At 37.1% G+C, this 18,782-nt stretch overlaps 1 protein-coding gene across 1 annotated transcript in view; it reads right to left on the bottom strand.

Annotated features, from left to right (window-relative positions):
* The window catches only part of CNTNAP4 (contactin associated protein family member 4), a gene marked incomplete at both ends in the record, with an annotated part of 227,851 nt that overhangs the window by 145,511 nt on the left and 63,558 nt on the right, over window positions 1-18,782 (bottom strand). Inside the window, one exon of the mRNA XM_080637446.1 lies at window positions 1,418-1,611. Coding sequence (XP_080493572.1) covers window positions 1,418-1,611 — 194 coding nt within the window. The remainder of the gene's footprint in view (window positions 1-1,417; window positions 1,612-18,782) is intronic.

Consider the following 18,782-nt stretch of genomic DNA (forward strand, 5'->3'; position numbering starts at 1 on the left):
CATTTATGAAGACTTAACATAAACAGGTAGCAGTCGAAGAAAATCTATAGAATAAATCGAGATTTAAAAGTTTAATTTCAAGACTACGTCTATACATTAGATTAGAAAACAGAAAATATATTCCCCTAGAAGCACAACTCCTAAATAAAGATACATAAAAGAGATCAATAGACTATCCCTGAATTTGATGGTTTACATCCTTGAATTATGCATCAGTGCCTTCAAGCCATGCCTTCAATCTGCATTGCAATCATTAAAATAATATCTTTTTTATTAAACTTGAGAAAATGGAATTGAATCCTACAGATCTAACAACCTCCTTACCCCAGTGTCTGTATCAGCATTTAACAATTTTTTTTTTTTTTTTTTAATGTATATTTTACTGGTGTCAATATTCAGGAAGTAAGTATCTACAACACTGTTTGCAATACCAATATGGGATTTCAAAAAAGCCCTTTCTAAAGAGATAAAGCAGCTCTACCTCTCAGATTCATTTTATCAGTCTGTCTGAAGATAGGCAAAGACAATATTGTAGCAGCTAATGCTCATTTAACATTTGGAAGATTGCTTTTCTTTTCTCCCTTCCCACAGCCACATGGATTAGAAAATCATTTATTTATTTTTGTTATGAAAACACAATCTGAAACAGAAGTATGTAACAAATTCAGAAAGGAGGATAACTACGCAAAATATAAGACACTGTGTAATCGCACTGTACCATGGATGGGGTTTGACAATAACAGTAACATTTTGAATTAAAAGTCAAGAAAATTAAAATGCATAAAATAAAATACGTTTTAACATAATATTTAACTGTAGCAAGAAACAACTGAAGCCTGAATCTTAGTAAAGTTAAAAAACTAATCATCTTTTTATATGAAATGAAGGACAGAAGTAACAGGATAAACATGTAGGCCACAAGTACCAATACTCTTCCAATATAATAACAATATTCAATCCAAGCTGCTAATCACTGGGGATCAGGGAAAGATTCAATTCTGGTCTGGAACTGTATAATTTATTTTTTCATGTAAATTTTGGACATCATCTATCTGATTTTGTGTATCCTTTGCTCACAATAATATGCATGAGATAATTAGTGATGATCATAGAAAGGCTTATTAATTATTATTGTTAGCTACAAAGATAATAGGAGAGAAATGGCCTGCAATATCAGAAACTAGATTGAGTTAAAAGATCCAAAATTAAAAATTGCTTAATATTCACTGGTTTTTAAATAAACTGGGATTTGGTTATGATTTTGATTTCTTGTATTACTTATTTTTTACAATCAGATGAAATGGTCTAGGAAAAAATAAAGAAGGGTTTGGGTTTTTTTTTCCTAATTAAAAAGTCAAAATTAACACTCTGGAATCAGTACTACAGAAACTTAATTCTCATTATTGAAAGAACATACCCAAATGCTTTCTTCTTGACGATACTGCTTCCAGTTTCGTCCACTATCACTAAACATCAGAAGGTAGCTTGTTACCCAGTCGGAGCTCCCATAACCACCTTGAGTAGCAACAGCAGTAATCTCAGTTCTTTCACCAAGATCAATCTGAAGCCATTGATATTTATTGGACACAAGAGGAGACCAGCCACCAGCACCTTAAAAAGAATGAAAAAGATTGAAATGTATTCCTAAAAGAAGAAAGTTAACACAAAACTTGTATATGCAAAAATTAATTAATCATTTGAGAAACCTCATGTAGGGAAAGGGTAGACAATCTCATGAGTAAAAAATGTTGGATTATGACAACATTTTGCAGAATTTTTAAGTATTCAGACACGGCTGGCACCTAGTAGGTTTTATTAGAGAATGGGGTGACAACAAATGGCAGAAGTTTCATTTTGTGAGCACAAATTCGGATCTAATTCAGCCAAACTCACACAAAGGCACCTTAAAAATTTCTTAAAGCACACAGACCCAGAACAAGAAAAGCAGATATATCTAGTTCCCACAATCAATAAACAGTATATTGTGTGGAAATAGACAATTTCAATCCAATCTTATGATTGTATAGGGTTTAAATGCATAACAGTTCGTAAATAAAACATCACATCTGTTTAATTCTGTTCAAGGTCAAGTTTTTAACATTACTAAAGAAAAAAATAAAAGAAAAAAGAATTATTACTTAGGGATTTAAAACAAAATAAAATGGGAAATCATATAAAAGTTCCTAAGCTACAAAAAGTGAGGTTCATTCTACAGAGCAAGGTAAGGGGAAACAGCTCAGAGAAATGTATAAAGCACCAGGTATGTTACAATTATTTTGTCTGAATATTTATAAGCCAATTACAGCGTAACATGTACTTCTCAAATAATTTGAGATATTTTACCTTAATTTCCACTGAATATCTCCTTTTAGAAATTTCTTCCTAAAAGCAGACATGAGGTCCAGGATGTATCTATAGTATTTTCTACACATGAATTTCATGTGGTTTCTTTATTAACCCATTTTTCATGGAAACTGTAGCTGAGTAGGACTTTGACTTTTCACTTAATCATAATTAGTGATATAATTATTTAGCAAACTAATTTCAGAAGATCAATAGTTAGTCTCAGAAGTCACTTAAAGGCAATTCTATCCCAGTTATGTCATTTCCCAATAAATATCAACTTTTTATATATATATATACACATATATTTTATAAAAAAAAAAAAAATTCTGAAGGGACAGTCACACCACAAATAATCCAAATGTTTGCACATGCAAGTTGATTAAATGGGCAAGAATTAGCAGTCTCTGAAGACAGATTCCTTCAAAATTTGAACTATCTCTAATAAATATAAGTTCTGATAGAGAATACTTTCTTCCTTAGATGAACATGTAACTGGCTACATCTAACAGAAGATATACAGACACGCCTCTGAAAATGAAGATGAAGAACAAGAAGCAAAGAATACAGCATTACCTAAGACAGGAATTCAGAGAAACACACTAAATTCCTAATACATACAGAGGCAAGGTTATCCATATTCGTTTATGTTTTCTTAATGAAAAGTATATCACTAGGTGAGAAAGTGTCTATTTCTTTAAAATAAAAGGTTCAACTTTTCGATTTCTTTTTCATGACAGTTTATTATTCTTTAAGAATCTATTCTACCAGTTCTTCAAGATGCTGGTTACAAATTCTTCATACTCAGCAGCAATGTAAAGAGAAAAGAGATTTAAAAGAAAAAAAAAATCAAGATTTCAAATGTACTTCATTTAGCACTAGATGGCAAAATTTTGGGGTCTTTTTCTTTGATTTTTTTTTTTTAATTTTTTTTTTCTTTTTTCCTTTTACCCAAAACGCACAGAGATAACCAACCATAACAAACAGCCCTGGATAAAATAATAAATATATTAACGTAGTCCTCAGTGAGAGCATGTGAGTTTCCTTTTCTAAACTGGTCACTGGTCTCCTATTCAGCAGCTACTGATTTCTCTTTATCTTTTCCATGATCTTGGCATTATCTTTCTAAAACAGCATAAGTGCCCCGAGGGCACTAAGAGTATTTAGTAGCCCTGCCCAGTCTCTAACAGGTCCTGCTCCTATGCCCTGTCCATGGGCTCAGAACCATAGTTGAACTCAGTCAGCCCATCCTTCCTCTGTGACAAACACTTTAGATGTATTCACTTATTTTCTGAAGTGAAAGAGCCTCATTAACACTACTCCCCACCACATGCTTTTTATATGACACCCATCACTAATATATTTCCAATAATATACTTGTTACTGCAAAACCAAGGCTGCAAAACCAAGCCTATCAGAAGCTTGCTCTCTGAGAAGATGTCACTGGGGCATCCAGGCTTTCTCAATCAGCACTCTCAGAGAAATGTGGCCCATTCAGCCTCTCCCCTGAAAATAGGTACATCCACAATAGCATATTTCCAGTTACAACACAAGTTCTAAAAATTATTAACAAGATGACACTTAATTTAAGACAATGTCTAAACTACTCGAAAAAAACCTTCATCTTCCTTTCAGGTAAATTCAGTTCTTCATTAAATTCTCTTCCTTCTTATTGAGAAGCTCCCCTCAAAATTCTCACGCAGCAGCTTTCATTTGCACTACACTCATCCTCACACAGACACCCTGCCATTTCCCGTCTACTCCCACCTATACCAGTAGTACTTAATTCAGCGCCAACAGATGTTAAGGAGAATACAGCACAGAACCCAACAGGAAGGCTTTCTCCCTGGAAGGAAGGTAACAGGGTAGTATTTGGGTCAGGGTTGCTGTGTCCCTTGATTGGACAGAGCATTATTTTACTGCTACCAACCCACCAGCCTTGACATCCAATGCCATCTCATCTTGCATTGTGGAAATGAATAAATGAACTAATTGAAAAGCAAATTGTTTTTCAATTCACTATTCTTGCAGCTCCCTGTGAATTATATAGATCCTACACTAAAATAAGGGGCCAGTTAGCCTCCTGGGGTTTGAAATTGGCTGTAGTGAGATAAGGCTGAAGTGCCAAAAGGCATATTCCTTCAAAGCTAGTAAACCAGACAGAAAATTAGCGGGATTATAGAAAACTATAAAATATGGAAAATCAATGTGAATACAGAAAAAAAATCCAGTAAGTTTATCTGGCCCATAATCTCAATTCACAGAATCACAGAATCCCAAGGGTTGGAAGGGACCTCAAAAGATCATCTAGCCCAACCCCCCTGCAAGAGCAGAGTAACCTAGAGTACATCACACAGGAACTTGTCCAGCCGAGCCTTGAATATCTCCAACGCAGGAGACTCCACAACCCGCCTGGGCAACCTGTTCCAGAAAGGTCCTGAATATTTACCAGGATATTCATCCTTTGGCACTCTCCAAATTTAACCAATTTAAAACTCAATCACTGATAAATCTCACATACTCACAGTTACTTTCTATGAAGGCTCCACTAATATTTTACATGCTTTACCTTAAAACAGAGGAGGTCAAAAAGATTTTCCTTAGAATTACTTCTTCAGGAAGACCAAGTGATACTGCATCCTCCCTGGTTCGCGGCTGCAACTCAATTGCTCTGTTACAGCCTTCAGAGATTTATCTTCGTGTCCATGCTATTTCATCTTTTAGTGGCTGTAGAGAGCTGCACTGCAGCATAAGGCAAGTAAAAAATTTGTGAACTCTCAGCCTTGAAAATTAAACAAGGAGCTTTATACTCACAAGCAGGGCAGTCCACATCTGTAGCATACACTATCTGTGGCACACAGCTACTGTCAGCTGAGGGATGTATTTCTGCCTTTAGTACCATATTTTCCAGAAAATTTTGCAAGGCAAGACACCAGGTAGTCTATTCCACCCCATTATACTGCACCACATCACATGGAAAGAAGAGAAAGGCACAGATACAGAGGTTTCTAATGCCAGGGATAATTGATTTGAAGGATTACAATAAAGATGCAGTCCCAGAAGCTCACTGTCAGCCATCTACTGACCAATACCACATAAGAAATATATAGAATAGCCATGGAACAGAAGCAGCAAGATACCTCAAATGGCCTGTGTGAAGCCATAGCCTGGCCTGAATCACCATTCCACAGCTGCAACATAGAATCAAAGAATCATAGAATAGTTAAGGTTGGAAAGGACCTTAAGATCACCAGGTTCCGACCCCACTGCCATGGGCAAGGACATCAACACTAAACCATGTCACCCAAGGCTCTCTCCAGCCTGGCCTTGAACACAGCCAGGGATGGAGCATTCACAGCTTACCTGGGCAACCCATTCCAGTGCCTCACCACCCTAACAGTAAAGAATTTCTTCCTTATATTCAATCTAAACTTCCCCTGTTGAAGGTTTAACCCATTACCCCTTGTCCTGTCACTACAGTCCCTAATGAAGAGTCCATCCCCAGCATCCTTACAGGCCACCTTCAGATGCTGGGAGGCTGCTATGAGGTCTCAACACAGACTTCTCCAGGCTGAACAGCCCCAACTTTCTCAGCCTGTCTTCATATAGGAGGTGCTCCAGCCCCCTCATCATCCTCGTGGACCTCCTCTGAACTTGTTCCAACAGTTCCATGTCCTTTTTATGTTGAGGACACCAGAACTGTACACAATACTTCAAGTGAGGTCTCACAAGAACAGAGTAGAAAGGCAGGATCACCTGCTTCTACCTGCTGGTCACACTCCTCTTGATCCAGCCCAGGATACAGTTGGCTTTCTGGGCTGTGAGCGCACACTTAAGCCAGCTCGTGTTCATCTTCTCATCGACCAACACCCCCAAGGCCTTCTCTACAGGGCTGCTCTGAATCTCTTCTCTGCCCAACTGGTAGCTGTGCCTGGGATTGCTCCAACACAGGTGTAGGACCTTGCACTTGTCGTGGTTAAACTTCATAAGGTTGGCATCAGCCCACCTCACAAGCATGTCAAGGCCTCTCTGGATGGCATTCCTTCCCTCCGGCATATCAACCAAAGTACACAGCTTGGTGTCATTGGCAAACTTGCTGAGGGCGCACTCAATCCCACTGTCCATGTCACCAACGAAGATGTTGAACAAGACCAGTCCCAACACTGATCCCTGAGGGACACCACTCATTACCGGTCTCCAGCCAGACATTGAGCCATTGACCACAACTCTTTGTGTGCGGCCATCCAGCCACTTCTTTATCCACTGAGTGGTCCATCTATCAAATTGATGTCTCTCCAATTTAGAGACAAGGATGTAGTGTGAGACAGTGTCGAACGCTTTGCACAAGTCCAGGTAGATGACGTCAACTGCTCCACTCCTGTCCGTCAGTTCCCTAGCCTCATCATATATGGCCATCAAATTGGTCAGGCAGGATTTCCCCTTAGTGAAGCTATGCTGGCTGTCACCAACCACCTTGTTGTTTTTCATGTGCCTTAGCATGCCTTCCAGGAGAATGTGCTCCAAGATTTTGCCAGGCACGGAGGAGAGACTGACTGCTCTGTAATTCCCTGGGTCATCCATTTTCCCCTTCTTGAAAATGGGGGTTATATTACCCTTTTTCCATTTGTTGGGAACTTCACCTGACTGTCATGATTTTTCAAATATGATGGACAGTGGCTAGCATCTCCATTTGCCACCTCCTTCAGGATCTGCAGATGAATTTCTTCAGGTCCCATTGCCTTGTGCACATTCTGCTTCTTAAGATGGTGTCCAACCAGATCCTCTCCTACAGTGGGCCTAAGGGCTTCATTCTCACAGTCTCTGCATCTGCCTTCCAAGACTTGGGTGGTGTGGTCGGAGCATCTGCCAACGAACATTGCTTCTTGCAGCACTTCACCACTGTTTCACATGGTGCTTTCATTTGACAAAGGCTCTTCAGCAGCTCTCCTGTCTGAATGTCCAACAGTCAGATGTCCTTCCAGCATCTGCCTGCTATCTGCAGTATCACAGAGATGAAACATTTGCCCAGTCCTGAAGGAAACATTGTTAAAACATGTCCAGTTCTCACCCAGCACTTTATAGTATTTTTTACAGTGTTTTATCCTGGGAGATATGGGGAGGTTTTCAGGAGTCTCCATGGGGATACAGATAGTGTGTTCCTAAGACAATACAAGAATATATGAAAACACAGGGCTAAATTAAGATCTACAGGAAGTACATAACTTTGTCATTGCTAAACTTTCTGGATGATTGACTGCAGACTTCACCTTCATTCGCTAACTTTTCTTTTTTGCAGTATCATTTATGTAATGCACATATTTCCTTCGATTGCCTCTTTCTGCATTTCCTAACAGCTGCTGAAGAAACATATTCCCCTGTGAGCTAACAGAAAATCAGAAGAATAATTTTCACAAAGGAGGCAACCTATATCTAGAGATACTTTGTTCTGAACCTCTTCTCAAGAGCTGTTTAACCTTCTTCATTTTCCACTGACTCTTGCCAATATTGAGATTAGATGCATGAACTATACCAACAATCTACAATCAGGCTGCAGAACCATGCAAGTTCAGGGCTTGGTATCTGTTAAAAAAAAAAAACCCACATGAACAAAACCCAAAACTATTATACATTTCATTTTTATGAGGAAGATGATGACTTAGAGTTGCACACATAATTAATAAATAAAAACTTTGTATTCTGTTTAATGTTAGATCTTCCTATTTTAATAGTTTTTTTAATTTAAATGTTTGAAAAATATGTTTCTACACATATGGTGTAATTCTCTTTAAAGTACACTGATTTACTGAATACATCTAGCAAGCACATATTTTTTCTAAAGTACTTTTTTTCTTAACTAATGAATCTCTGTATTTCAGTCCCATTTTAGTAGCAACTTGCCGGCTTGCCTTGATAGCTGACAAATTAATGGAGTATCTATAGTTACTGGGAGACATTTCATCCAGCCTAGCAGCAATTAAATCATAGTTTAGCTTCATTCCATCTCTTGTACAGATGGATAAATAAAATCCCTCACTTTATGTAATATTCATAAATAAACTAAGTATTAAATGACGTGAAATTTTCCTAAGCTTTTGATATTTTTAATGCATTAAAATTGATTGATTTGTTCTGGATTTTAAATCCAAGCAATCATGCATATTTCATATATTATTGAACATTCATTATTCTTGATTTCTGTTTCAACAATATTGGAACATTCATTTTCAAGTCAGTGAATACTGTCAATATATTGAGGGTTCCTCGCACCCTCTCCCATGCAATGCATAATGTTTTTCTGCAGAAGTTAAATAAAGAGGTGTTACTCATTAAAGCAATCAGCATACAGTAGACAACAATTTTTTAGTCAGTTAATTTGCTAAAATATAAACAAGATTATAGTTCTGTAATCTGACCTGGATTTAGATACTATATTTATGGGAGAAGACCTGCATTCCTTCAGATTGACTACATTAATAGATTTTCAATTTTACGCACTTCCCATACACTTTAAATTGTATGAAATTGTTTTTCCCTTGTTTCTGCAGGGTAAATGTCCTCTGCCTTCCCACATGGCCACCAATACGAATACATCACAAAGCTGAATGGGTATTATTTCCTCATCCTGGCTCCTGTCTGCTAGGACATACGTTTTAAAAAGATGTGTTTTCACAGTTCCTTAGCTTCACAAGGGTGATGATCCCATTATCATTAACACATTGAAAGTAGATAAAAATAACAAAGCTAGTAAATAGCTAAAAAAGAACACACCAAGAAACAACTGAGGAAAAAGACCCAAAACCTCAAATCCATGACAGAAAATACCTGAGTATTCTTACAGCGGATTCTGGAGGGCTATATCAGGTTTAAAACTTGACCTTACTGCAGAAAATTTATTATGTAATGCTTAAGCTTTCCAAACTATTCTCTGTAGCTATGACCTTGCCAGGCTTCTTTTGCTTGACTGTAAAAACTCTGTACTATACAGAACAGAAACTGATATAGAGTCCTCCTTTGTATGAACAGAACCCTCCTACTTGTTCATCTTGTTCTATGGCTCCCACTATGTGGTTATGCAAACCAACACACAATTCACACTCATATGTGCATTCACACTACTTCATCATATGCAGCTCATTATATCATTTAGCCAGAATCACAATTTACACCACTTTCAGTCTATCCAAGAAATATAAGTAAAAATCCAGATTTAAACTAACACATATTATAAAAGATGTTTTCCTTTGATTAACCAAGCTATGTATTTCCCATATAGATCATTTAACAGAAAATTATTTTAATTTGAAGTCAATAAAGTTGCACAAGGAATAAATATGGCTGCATGTATTACAAAGCAGATTTTCTACATGCATTAAGTAATTGACAATCCTTCCTATGATTAGAAAAGTCAAATGAAGTGTTTTAAAGCATCCAAATCCATACAATACCAAAATCTGACATTATTTTCATTCTAAGCTGAAAATCAAGGCATCCTCTTTCACAAATGGATTTTCTTCTCTTAAAATCCACTGACTGATGACAGGGATGTAAATTAGGGAGGCAGACCTGACAAACAGAATTGATGGATTGCTACCATGCTGGACCCCTCTTAGAAAATCCTCTCAAGTAACAGAATTGGTAAAAAGAATGCTGGGATCAAACCTTTATCTTCTAGATTTTAGTTCTCCTGTGCAACCCAAGAAATAGAGCTCATGCAATAAGAACCCCAAATTTATACACTAGCAAAATACCAAAAAAAGTAATTATCAGGAAGAACCTCAACTTCAGCCAAAGAAGCCGAACAGTGTAAATCACAACTTAGCCAGTTTGTCAAAAGGGTATGCAAAAACAATTGCAGTAATGTTGTTCTGAGTCATAACTCAGTGCTAAAAGACATGAGCATAAGCATCAAAATTTTAAAACATGGATAAACTGTGGCAAGTAGAACTAAGAAGACAATGAGAGACCTTTGAACACAGACAGAAGGAGGCAGAGAGGGACTGTTAGGTCAGAATCCAGCTTTGTATGAAGTACTCCATACATAAAATTTCTGCATAGTCTCTTTCCTTTGATCTAAGGAAAATTTTATTGCTTCCTATGAGATTATTTTCAGAACTAAATTTTTTTTTTCTCATATTGTCGTGGTTTAAGCCCAGGCCATAAATTAGAACCACGCAGTCTACATCCCCCCCACCCTTTCTTCCCCCTTCTGGAGGGACGGGGAGGAGAATCGAAAGAATTCAACTCCCACGGGTTGAGATAAGAACAGTTTAGTAACTCAGGTATAACACAAATCACTACTGCTACCACCAATAATGATAAGGGAAATAACAAGGGAAGAGAATACAACTGCTCACCGACTCGTACCTCGCCCACCACCCCACAGTGATCCAGCCCTTCCAGGGACTCTCAGTTCTACATCCTGGGCATGATGTGCTGTGGTATGGAATACCTCTTTGGCTAGCTTGGGTCAGGTGTCCTGTCCCTGCTTCCTCCCAGCTTCCCCTCCTCCCTGGCAGAACATGAGACTCACAAAGTCCTTGGTCAGGGTAAACATTTTGACCAGCAACTGAAAACATCGGCTTTATCAGTATTATTCCCAGGCCGAAAGTCAAAACCACAGCATTGCACCAGCTACTAAGAAGGAGAAAAACTGACTGCTACTGCTAAACCAGGACACATATTCACATGGTTATACTTAAAACGATCATACAATATAGTCAGTCCTAAAGCCAATGTCTAACTGGTCCCAGATAGAACAACCTCAATGCTTTTATCTCTGCAATCTCCTCTCCTTGTTATTTTAAACTGGTGAGCAGATTGCACTCAGCTAAATTGTAAGAACAAATACCTCTTTATTTAGAGATTACTAAAACAGGAGTCTTAGAATAGTTAAGGAGATCTAAGATTTCTAGTAAGCAATTTCTGCATGAAAGAGACTCACTACTCATTTGGAGGAGACTAAAAACAGTTTTGACCTGCCACTTCAATGGTCTATACAAAGACTCCATGGCTATCTTTCAGAACAGTGTCATGGTTCAGTCCTTGAATAACTGGATTCCACAGGAAACCACTCAATGCCTTCATCATTTTCTATCTAGTATTTAAATAATATAAGATAAACCTGCCCCAACTATTAAGGACTGGTAAAATTAAGAAGTACTCCCAACTTTATGCATTGCTGCTTAGCTGGTTTCCGGTCTTGTCTTCATATATTACAAACTGACAAACATACATTGATCAGTATTAGGTACTAAGGTCTCAACAGAAACACAGAATGAAATCTTGGATAGATTTCAAGGAATCAAAGAATTATTTCCCCTTTAAGAAGTTTTTCTGAATGGTGCCCTCTTTTAGGAACAAATGTTTATTTCTCTAAACTAAAACAAAATTGGATTTTGGGGGGCTATACAAACCATGAAGGTCTTTAGTTCCACCCATTCTTTCCTAACATATGAGCCAACATTCTCTGTACTGTTAGGGGAGATCTTAGCCAAGTTTTAAAAAATGAGAGAACAAGCAAAGCTGCATTTATGAAGGCCTTGTATTCGGGAAAAGCGTACATAAACACCCTCAAAAAACCAAGTAAACAAAAAAGCAGAACTTCTTACTCAGGAATATTTCATGAGATGCATTGTTTGAATAAAGCCTGAAAAGTCCCATACGAATGGCATCTGATTCTGAAAAATCGAAATTATTTTTGCTGTTAAGAAATTAGTGAAGAAGTCTTGCTTCTTAAAATACGAAGAATAAGAGGAATTTATTTGAGTAATTTCTAGGAATAAATATAGAAATAACAGGTATTTGTTAGTTTATCCGTGTAAGGAAGTTATATTTTCCCGGAAGTATTTCACAGATGGCATGCAAAACTTTCTCAGTGGAAATGAGAGCTACTGAAAAATTTCACGGATTTTTGAGCTAGGCAGAACATAAAAAGAACTATATGAATGCTTCAGTCAGGTAGACTTTCTTTTAAAGGAGGTGGCTGGAACAGCTACTTCAGTGGCCTCGAAAGCAGAATAAACTTACTGCTGTAGGAAGGTCTACCTTTTTGAACCTGAGTACCAATGAAGAAAACAGATATGATCTTAGAAGAAAAGGTGCAATTGCATCTATTTTTTCAGCTGCCAGAATATTTAATATGTAAGGATCTTGAATTTCAAAATTGTAGCAGGTATTATAAAATGAATGTTAGGTTTTAATAATAATTTAAGACAAGTAGCAGTTACTATGTCAAGAGATGTTTCAGAGACATTTGGGATCTGATTCATTGCGACAGAAAGCCTCTGGGAAATTGTATTAATAATGACATTTGTTCTTGCTTCATAGAGCAATGTAGAAGAATGTATCTATCTATATTTCATCCCCCTTCTTCTGTGTTAACAGCAATTTAGATGAGTGAGTGATTGAGTCAGTCAGTCAGTCAGTGAATTCCTCTTTATGTTCCATCTTTAGAAGGCTTTGAAGACACTTCTTCTCAATTGATCATTATGTATATATATCTAGGGAGGTATTTTTCTAAAAGGCGACTGCCACACTTTATCAAAAGGAGAGCTTATTGGCAATAAATCAAAGACTTATCAAAGCCAGTATTTTTGCTTCAGATTTGTTCATCACCATTATACCACAAAGTGCTACGAATCAGTGGCCTACACTAGGCAACATGTTTTGTATGTGTTGGAAAGCCCAAGTTTGAGTCAAATCCTTTCACATAAGTAAAACTGTACTGTATTATCTGAAAGTAGATCACATTTTCATTTAAATAGACACTTTTATTTAGAAATATTGTAATAAAGCTGTAACTGTTTAGGATATACTCTGACACTGAGCCATTCCTACTATGTATTAAAATGGGATTTTTTTTTTTTTTTCCCTCAGCAGAAGGCAGGTACTAGAAAAATATCCTTCAAAAGAGTCCTGCTAGGAAAGTAGTTCTTGCTCTTCACAGACAATACTTCGAAGTATTTTGGAAGGGTATTTATTCATTGCAAAATTTTTATCATTCTTGGCTGTTACCATATTCCTTCATTTGATAATCATCAGCAAACTGCCTCCCTTAGTAGGAACCAGGAGTTCCACATAGCTTGAAGGTGTACTGCTTTTTTGGCACATACGCTGACAATTACTCAAGACTGAAACTAAGCCAGGAGTCAACCTGGCAGATTGTTTCATTCTTAGAAAAATGCACTCCTGCAGTAGTGCTGTTCTCTTTTCTTTCTCTAGTCTCTGAGTACATATGAATTTAGTATGCTGTATTTGCAAATCCTACTGTGTGTGAAGCTTGAATCATTACGTTTCATCCTTAATCTTCTCTCTCTTCTTCCTCAGCAAAGTGGGAATTGTACACCTTATTGTTGTAAATTTTGTCTGAGGAGGTAATTTTGTCCATAGGTAGATGATGCACAGAAAACTTGCTGGGGACAACAAAAACAGAAATATCTTCTGTTATGTTTCTGGGGTAATTAAGTTAAATTTCCTAACTGAAGCTACAGTCTTCAGTGAGGTGAATTACACTGAAAAGTTCAAATATGTATATTTATTTTTCTCTGATCCAGGCATTCATTTATGACTTGTGTTTCTGACTTCTCAAACATTGGCATTTTAGTAGAAAATACTGATTTTAAGAAATACTGAATTTATTAAGAGCGGATTGACACAGGCAATTTTAACCCTGCTGCAAACAAAAATAAGAAGAATATTTCATATGCTCTTGTATTTATTTTGAGGAACTGAACACTGCTTTGGACACTGTTAAACAGCAATATCAGTGAACTGTAAAAACAAAGGCAACAAATTCAGAAATAATAACAAACTAAATCTTAAATCCCTCTGATATTTATCACCCAGTTCTAATATAAAGCTAAAAAGACCTTCTACAGTTGTACTTAGCATGAGTCATATGTTTGCACATTCTACCAGAGATAATAAGCACAGCAGTATCTATGAGCAGATGAACATGTTTGTGACTATCATTTTTATCACTACTTTAATCTCACTTTCTGATGGTGGGACTTCAGAAAATTCTATTCAACCCTGGAAATGCTGATTCACTTACTTTGCTACCTGTTTTAACACATAAAACAGAATGCATGTAGTACAGCAAAGTGAACAGTAAAATACTGACACCTGTATTTTCCAAGCAAAAATACTCAAAGTGTGTATTTAAAATGGAAAAGCTGTATTTCCATCATTGTGGGTAGAAATTACTACAGCTAGCAGCAGGAGAATACCAGCCTATTCCATCTGGCTACTGGCCTGCATGCAGATCTGACATACACAAAAAGAACATGACTTTATACATAAGAGAACAAGTGCAGCGTCATCCTCCTGCTGCTTATAGCCTATTTGTGCTTATGTGGACAAAAATACAAATATTCTACAATGGACTGACAAATACTCTATAAGTCAGCTCAAATATCTGGATTTATTCCATTTTGGCTCTGGGTAAGGTACTTTCAAGTGCTGCAATATGCATGCACATGTGCAGCTCTATTTGTGAACGTGTACATTTGTGAGCTACTTAACCTAACAAACACATAAAAGGATGAAATCAAACCAGGTAAGTGCAATGTCCCCTACATAAACACTATTTTCTTAGTTTGTCCAGTTATGACTCCCAGCATTCTGTTCACTTCTGCAATTATAGGTTATGCGATACTTATTTAGAATACGTACATATTAATAATTCAACTACTTGTCAGTCAACTGACATTTTTTTAGTAATTCCAAGGTTATATAACAATTCATTAATTGGTATCTATAGACACACTATGCCAGATCCTCAGCTGGAAAGTTAGTAGAACTCTCCTTAAGCCACTGTATTTAGTTTTCACTAAAATTTTCCATATTGACCTGAATGTTGATATAGCATTTTAGCATGGTGCTTTCAGAAAGCCACTATTTAACCAATCCACTGACTCATTTGCCTTCAGTGTCTTAGTATCCCTATTCTTTTATGAAAAGAATTAAAAATAAAAATGAAAAATAAAAAAATTAAAAATAAACTACATTATTACTTGTCAAACCCAAGGGAATTTCTAGGTTTGTGTATTTCTGTAACATTTGTTTTTTTCAGAATTTATGGATTCTTACATCAATACTTCACCATAGGATTTGAAAATAAGCCCTTATGAGGAAGAAGAGGTTTGGATATTTTAAATTAGAGAGGTACAAACAGCATCTACTCCTGATTGAGTTTTATGACATAAAGACTAAGGGTATAACTGTGATGGCTAGAAAAATAGCATAGGGAAAATGCAGTTGAGCTAGACTAATGGAATCTCATGATCTGCAAATACAATCACATCTGGCTTGATTAATAGGAATGGAACATAACATCTTTGTTAGTTAAATGGTTAAATTATAAGTATAAATGTTATAAATATTACCAGATGTCGTGGTTTAAGCCCAGCTGGCAACCCAGAACCACACAGCCGCTCGCTCACTCCCCCCTTCCTCCCCCTGCTCCCGGAGGGATGGGGAGGAGAATCGAAAGAATGTAACTCCCACAGGTTGAGATAAGAACAGCCCAGTAACTAAGGTATAACACAAACCACTACTGCTATCACCAATAATAATCATGATATGGGAAATAATAAGGGAAGAGAATACAGCTGCTCACCATCTGCCGACCAATACCCAGCCCAACCGAGCAGTGATCTAACTCTTCCGGGCAACTGCCCCCAGTTTATATAGTGGGTATGATGTGCTGTGGTATGGAATACCTCTTTGGCTAGTTTGGGTCAGGTGTTCTGTCCCTGCTTCCTCCCAGCTTCCCCTCCTCCCTGGCAGAACATGAGACTCACAAAGTCCTTGGTCAGAGTAAACACTACTTAGCAACAATTAAAAACATTGGTGTTATCAGCGCTGTTCCCAGGCTGAAAGTCAAAAACACAGCACTGCACCAGCTACTAAGAAAAGAAAAAATGACTGCTACTGCTGAACTCAGGACACCAGATTGAGAGTTTTATTATTGTCTCAAGCAACTTTGGAAGAGAAAATTTATTAGCTGAAGCACCTAACAATGAAGAAAAAGTGCAGTTCAATTCACTTAAATTTTGTCCTTGGAACAAAGGACAAAGAAGAACTTAATTTTTCAGCAATCTGATTTTTTTTTTTTCCCAGAGTGCTATAATGACATTAGTCCTAATTTGTGATTTTCAAAAATATCATTATAATGTTTATGAAACTAAGTCAGCCAACCTTGACAGCCAAATGAGAAATTCAGGGACTTTGTATTTGCTTCAGTTTTAAGACAACTGGTGTATAAGAAATGCACAGCTAAGCTGTGTTATTTATAAAGCTATGTTTAACATAAAAGCTTTCCTTACACTGAAAATTGTGCATTTATGCATATTCAGATTCCATTTTTTCAGAGCGTCACAGCTTCTTACTTTTAATGACAGCCATTATAGAGAGCAGAACTACTGGAATCAGGCCATACAATATACATAAAAATAAATAAATCATGGTAGTTGCTGTGTAGAAAAGTTTCCAGAGATTTCAGAAAAGGAATATTCTTGTTAAAAGCTGCTTCTCTGGGCTACCATGATTCCAAATTTTTTTTTTTTCTTCGGAAATATTACAGCATTTAAAATAATGCAGACAATTTTTTTACAGGAACACAATCAAAATACCAACCCAATTCAACTAAATAATACTTACACAGTCTCTTCTTGTTTGTAAGCATTTTGTAAACTGACACGGCTTTAACATGAATCTGATGACTTAGAAGTCAATCTGATATCAGCAATTATCCATTAAATAATTGTATTTTTAGAAATAAATCCACTTTATTTGTAAATTATTTTCAAATTCTTGTAACACATGAGTAAATAAAATGCTAATTGCTGAAACAAAAAATTCTTTTTAGGAAAAAATAAAAGGCAAAAAATAGATATAATCATCAATAGAATGTCACCAGATATCTGTGCTTTATCTGCATCTATTTTTATTCAATTACTAATTCCCAACAGCAAACTAACTGTTGCAGTTCTGCTCTCCATGTGCAAATACTCACGTGGCAGCTTAACTAACTCTATATCCTGAAACATTATCCTAGATGTAGGGTATCCAGGATTCACTAGATGAATATTGAATAAGAAATAGGACTTCTGTCTCTGCTTTTATTTATAAGAGATTTCACAGTTGTCTTGTTATCTCAAAAATGTTATGGAACAGTAGGTGCTTTCAATTAAAATTTTGGCTCTTTATAGTTTTAAGATTTTTTTTGAAGTAGAATATGATGATACATATACGTGTGTAGAGATATCACATATAAACACACACAACATACACATGCATACACATCATATATGCATGCTTACACATCGTATATACATAAAAACCCCGAAGTTGACAGAAAGCAGAAAAGCATATACATATATATATTTAAAATTGAAGTTCCTTTAGTTTTAACAGCATATTAATTATTTGATTTATGAATGTCAGGTGACATAGAAATAAAGATTACTAACTGGATTGTAAATGGATTTATGAACTCAAGAACTCATTTCATAGAATGATAGAATCATAGAATCATAGAATAGTTAAGGTTGGAAAGGACCTTAAGATCATTAAGTTCCAACCCCACTGCCATAGGCAGGGACACCACACACTAAACCATGTCACCCAAGGCTCTGTTCAACCTGGCCTTGGACACTGCCAGGGATGGAGCATTCACAACTTCCTTGGGCAACCTATTCCAGTGCCTCACCATCTTCACAGTAAAGAATTTCTTCCTTAGATCCAATCTAAACTTCCCCTGTTTAAGTTTGAAACCATTACCCCTTGTCCTGTCACTACAGTCCCTAATGAAGAGTCCATCCCCAGCATCCTTACAGGCCACCTTCAGATACTGGAAGGCTGCTAGGAGGTCTCAACACAGACTTCTCCAGGCTGAACAGCCCCAGCTTTCTCAGCCTGTCTTCATACAGGAGGTGCTCCAGCCCCTTGATCATTCCCGTGGCCCTCCTCTGGACTTGTTCCAACGGTTCCATGCCCTTTTTAGGTTGAGGGCACCAGAACTACACAAAATACTCCAAGTGAAGTCTCAAAAGAAGAGAGTAGACAGGCAGGATCACCTCCTTTGACCTGCTGGTCACACTCCTTTTGATGCAGCCCAGGATGCAGTTGGCTTTCTGGGCTGTGAGTGCACACTGAAGCCGGCTCATTTCAAGTTTCTCATCAACCAAAATTTCCAAGTCCTTCTCTACAGGGCTGCTCAGAATCTCTTCTCTGCCCAACCTGTGGCTGTGCCTGTGACTGCTCTGACCGAGGAGCAGGACCTTGCACTTGGCATGGTTAAACTTCATAAGGCCAACTTATTCCTTTGTAGTCTGAAGAGCTTCAGTCCAGGATTGAGGTCAAAGTTGTTAAAAACTGTCCAAAGAATAACAACTCAATCTCTAACAAAGGTAGATTTGGAGCTTAAAAATTCTGAG

Source organism: Psittacula echo (genome assembly GCF_963264785.1).
Source record: "Psittacula echo genome assembly, chromosome: Z".
In the NCBI taxonomy this organism is placed as follows: Eukaryota; Metazoa; Chordata; class Aves; order Psittaciformes; family Psittacidae; genus Psittacula; species Psittacula echo.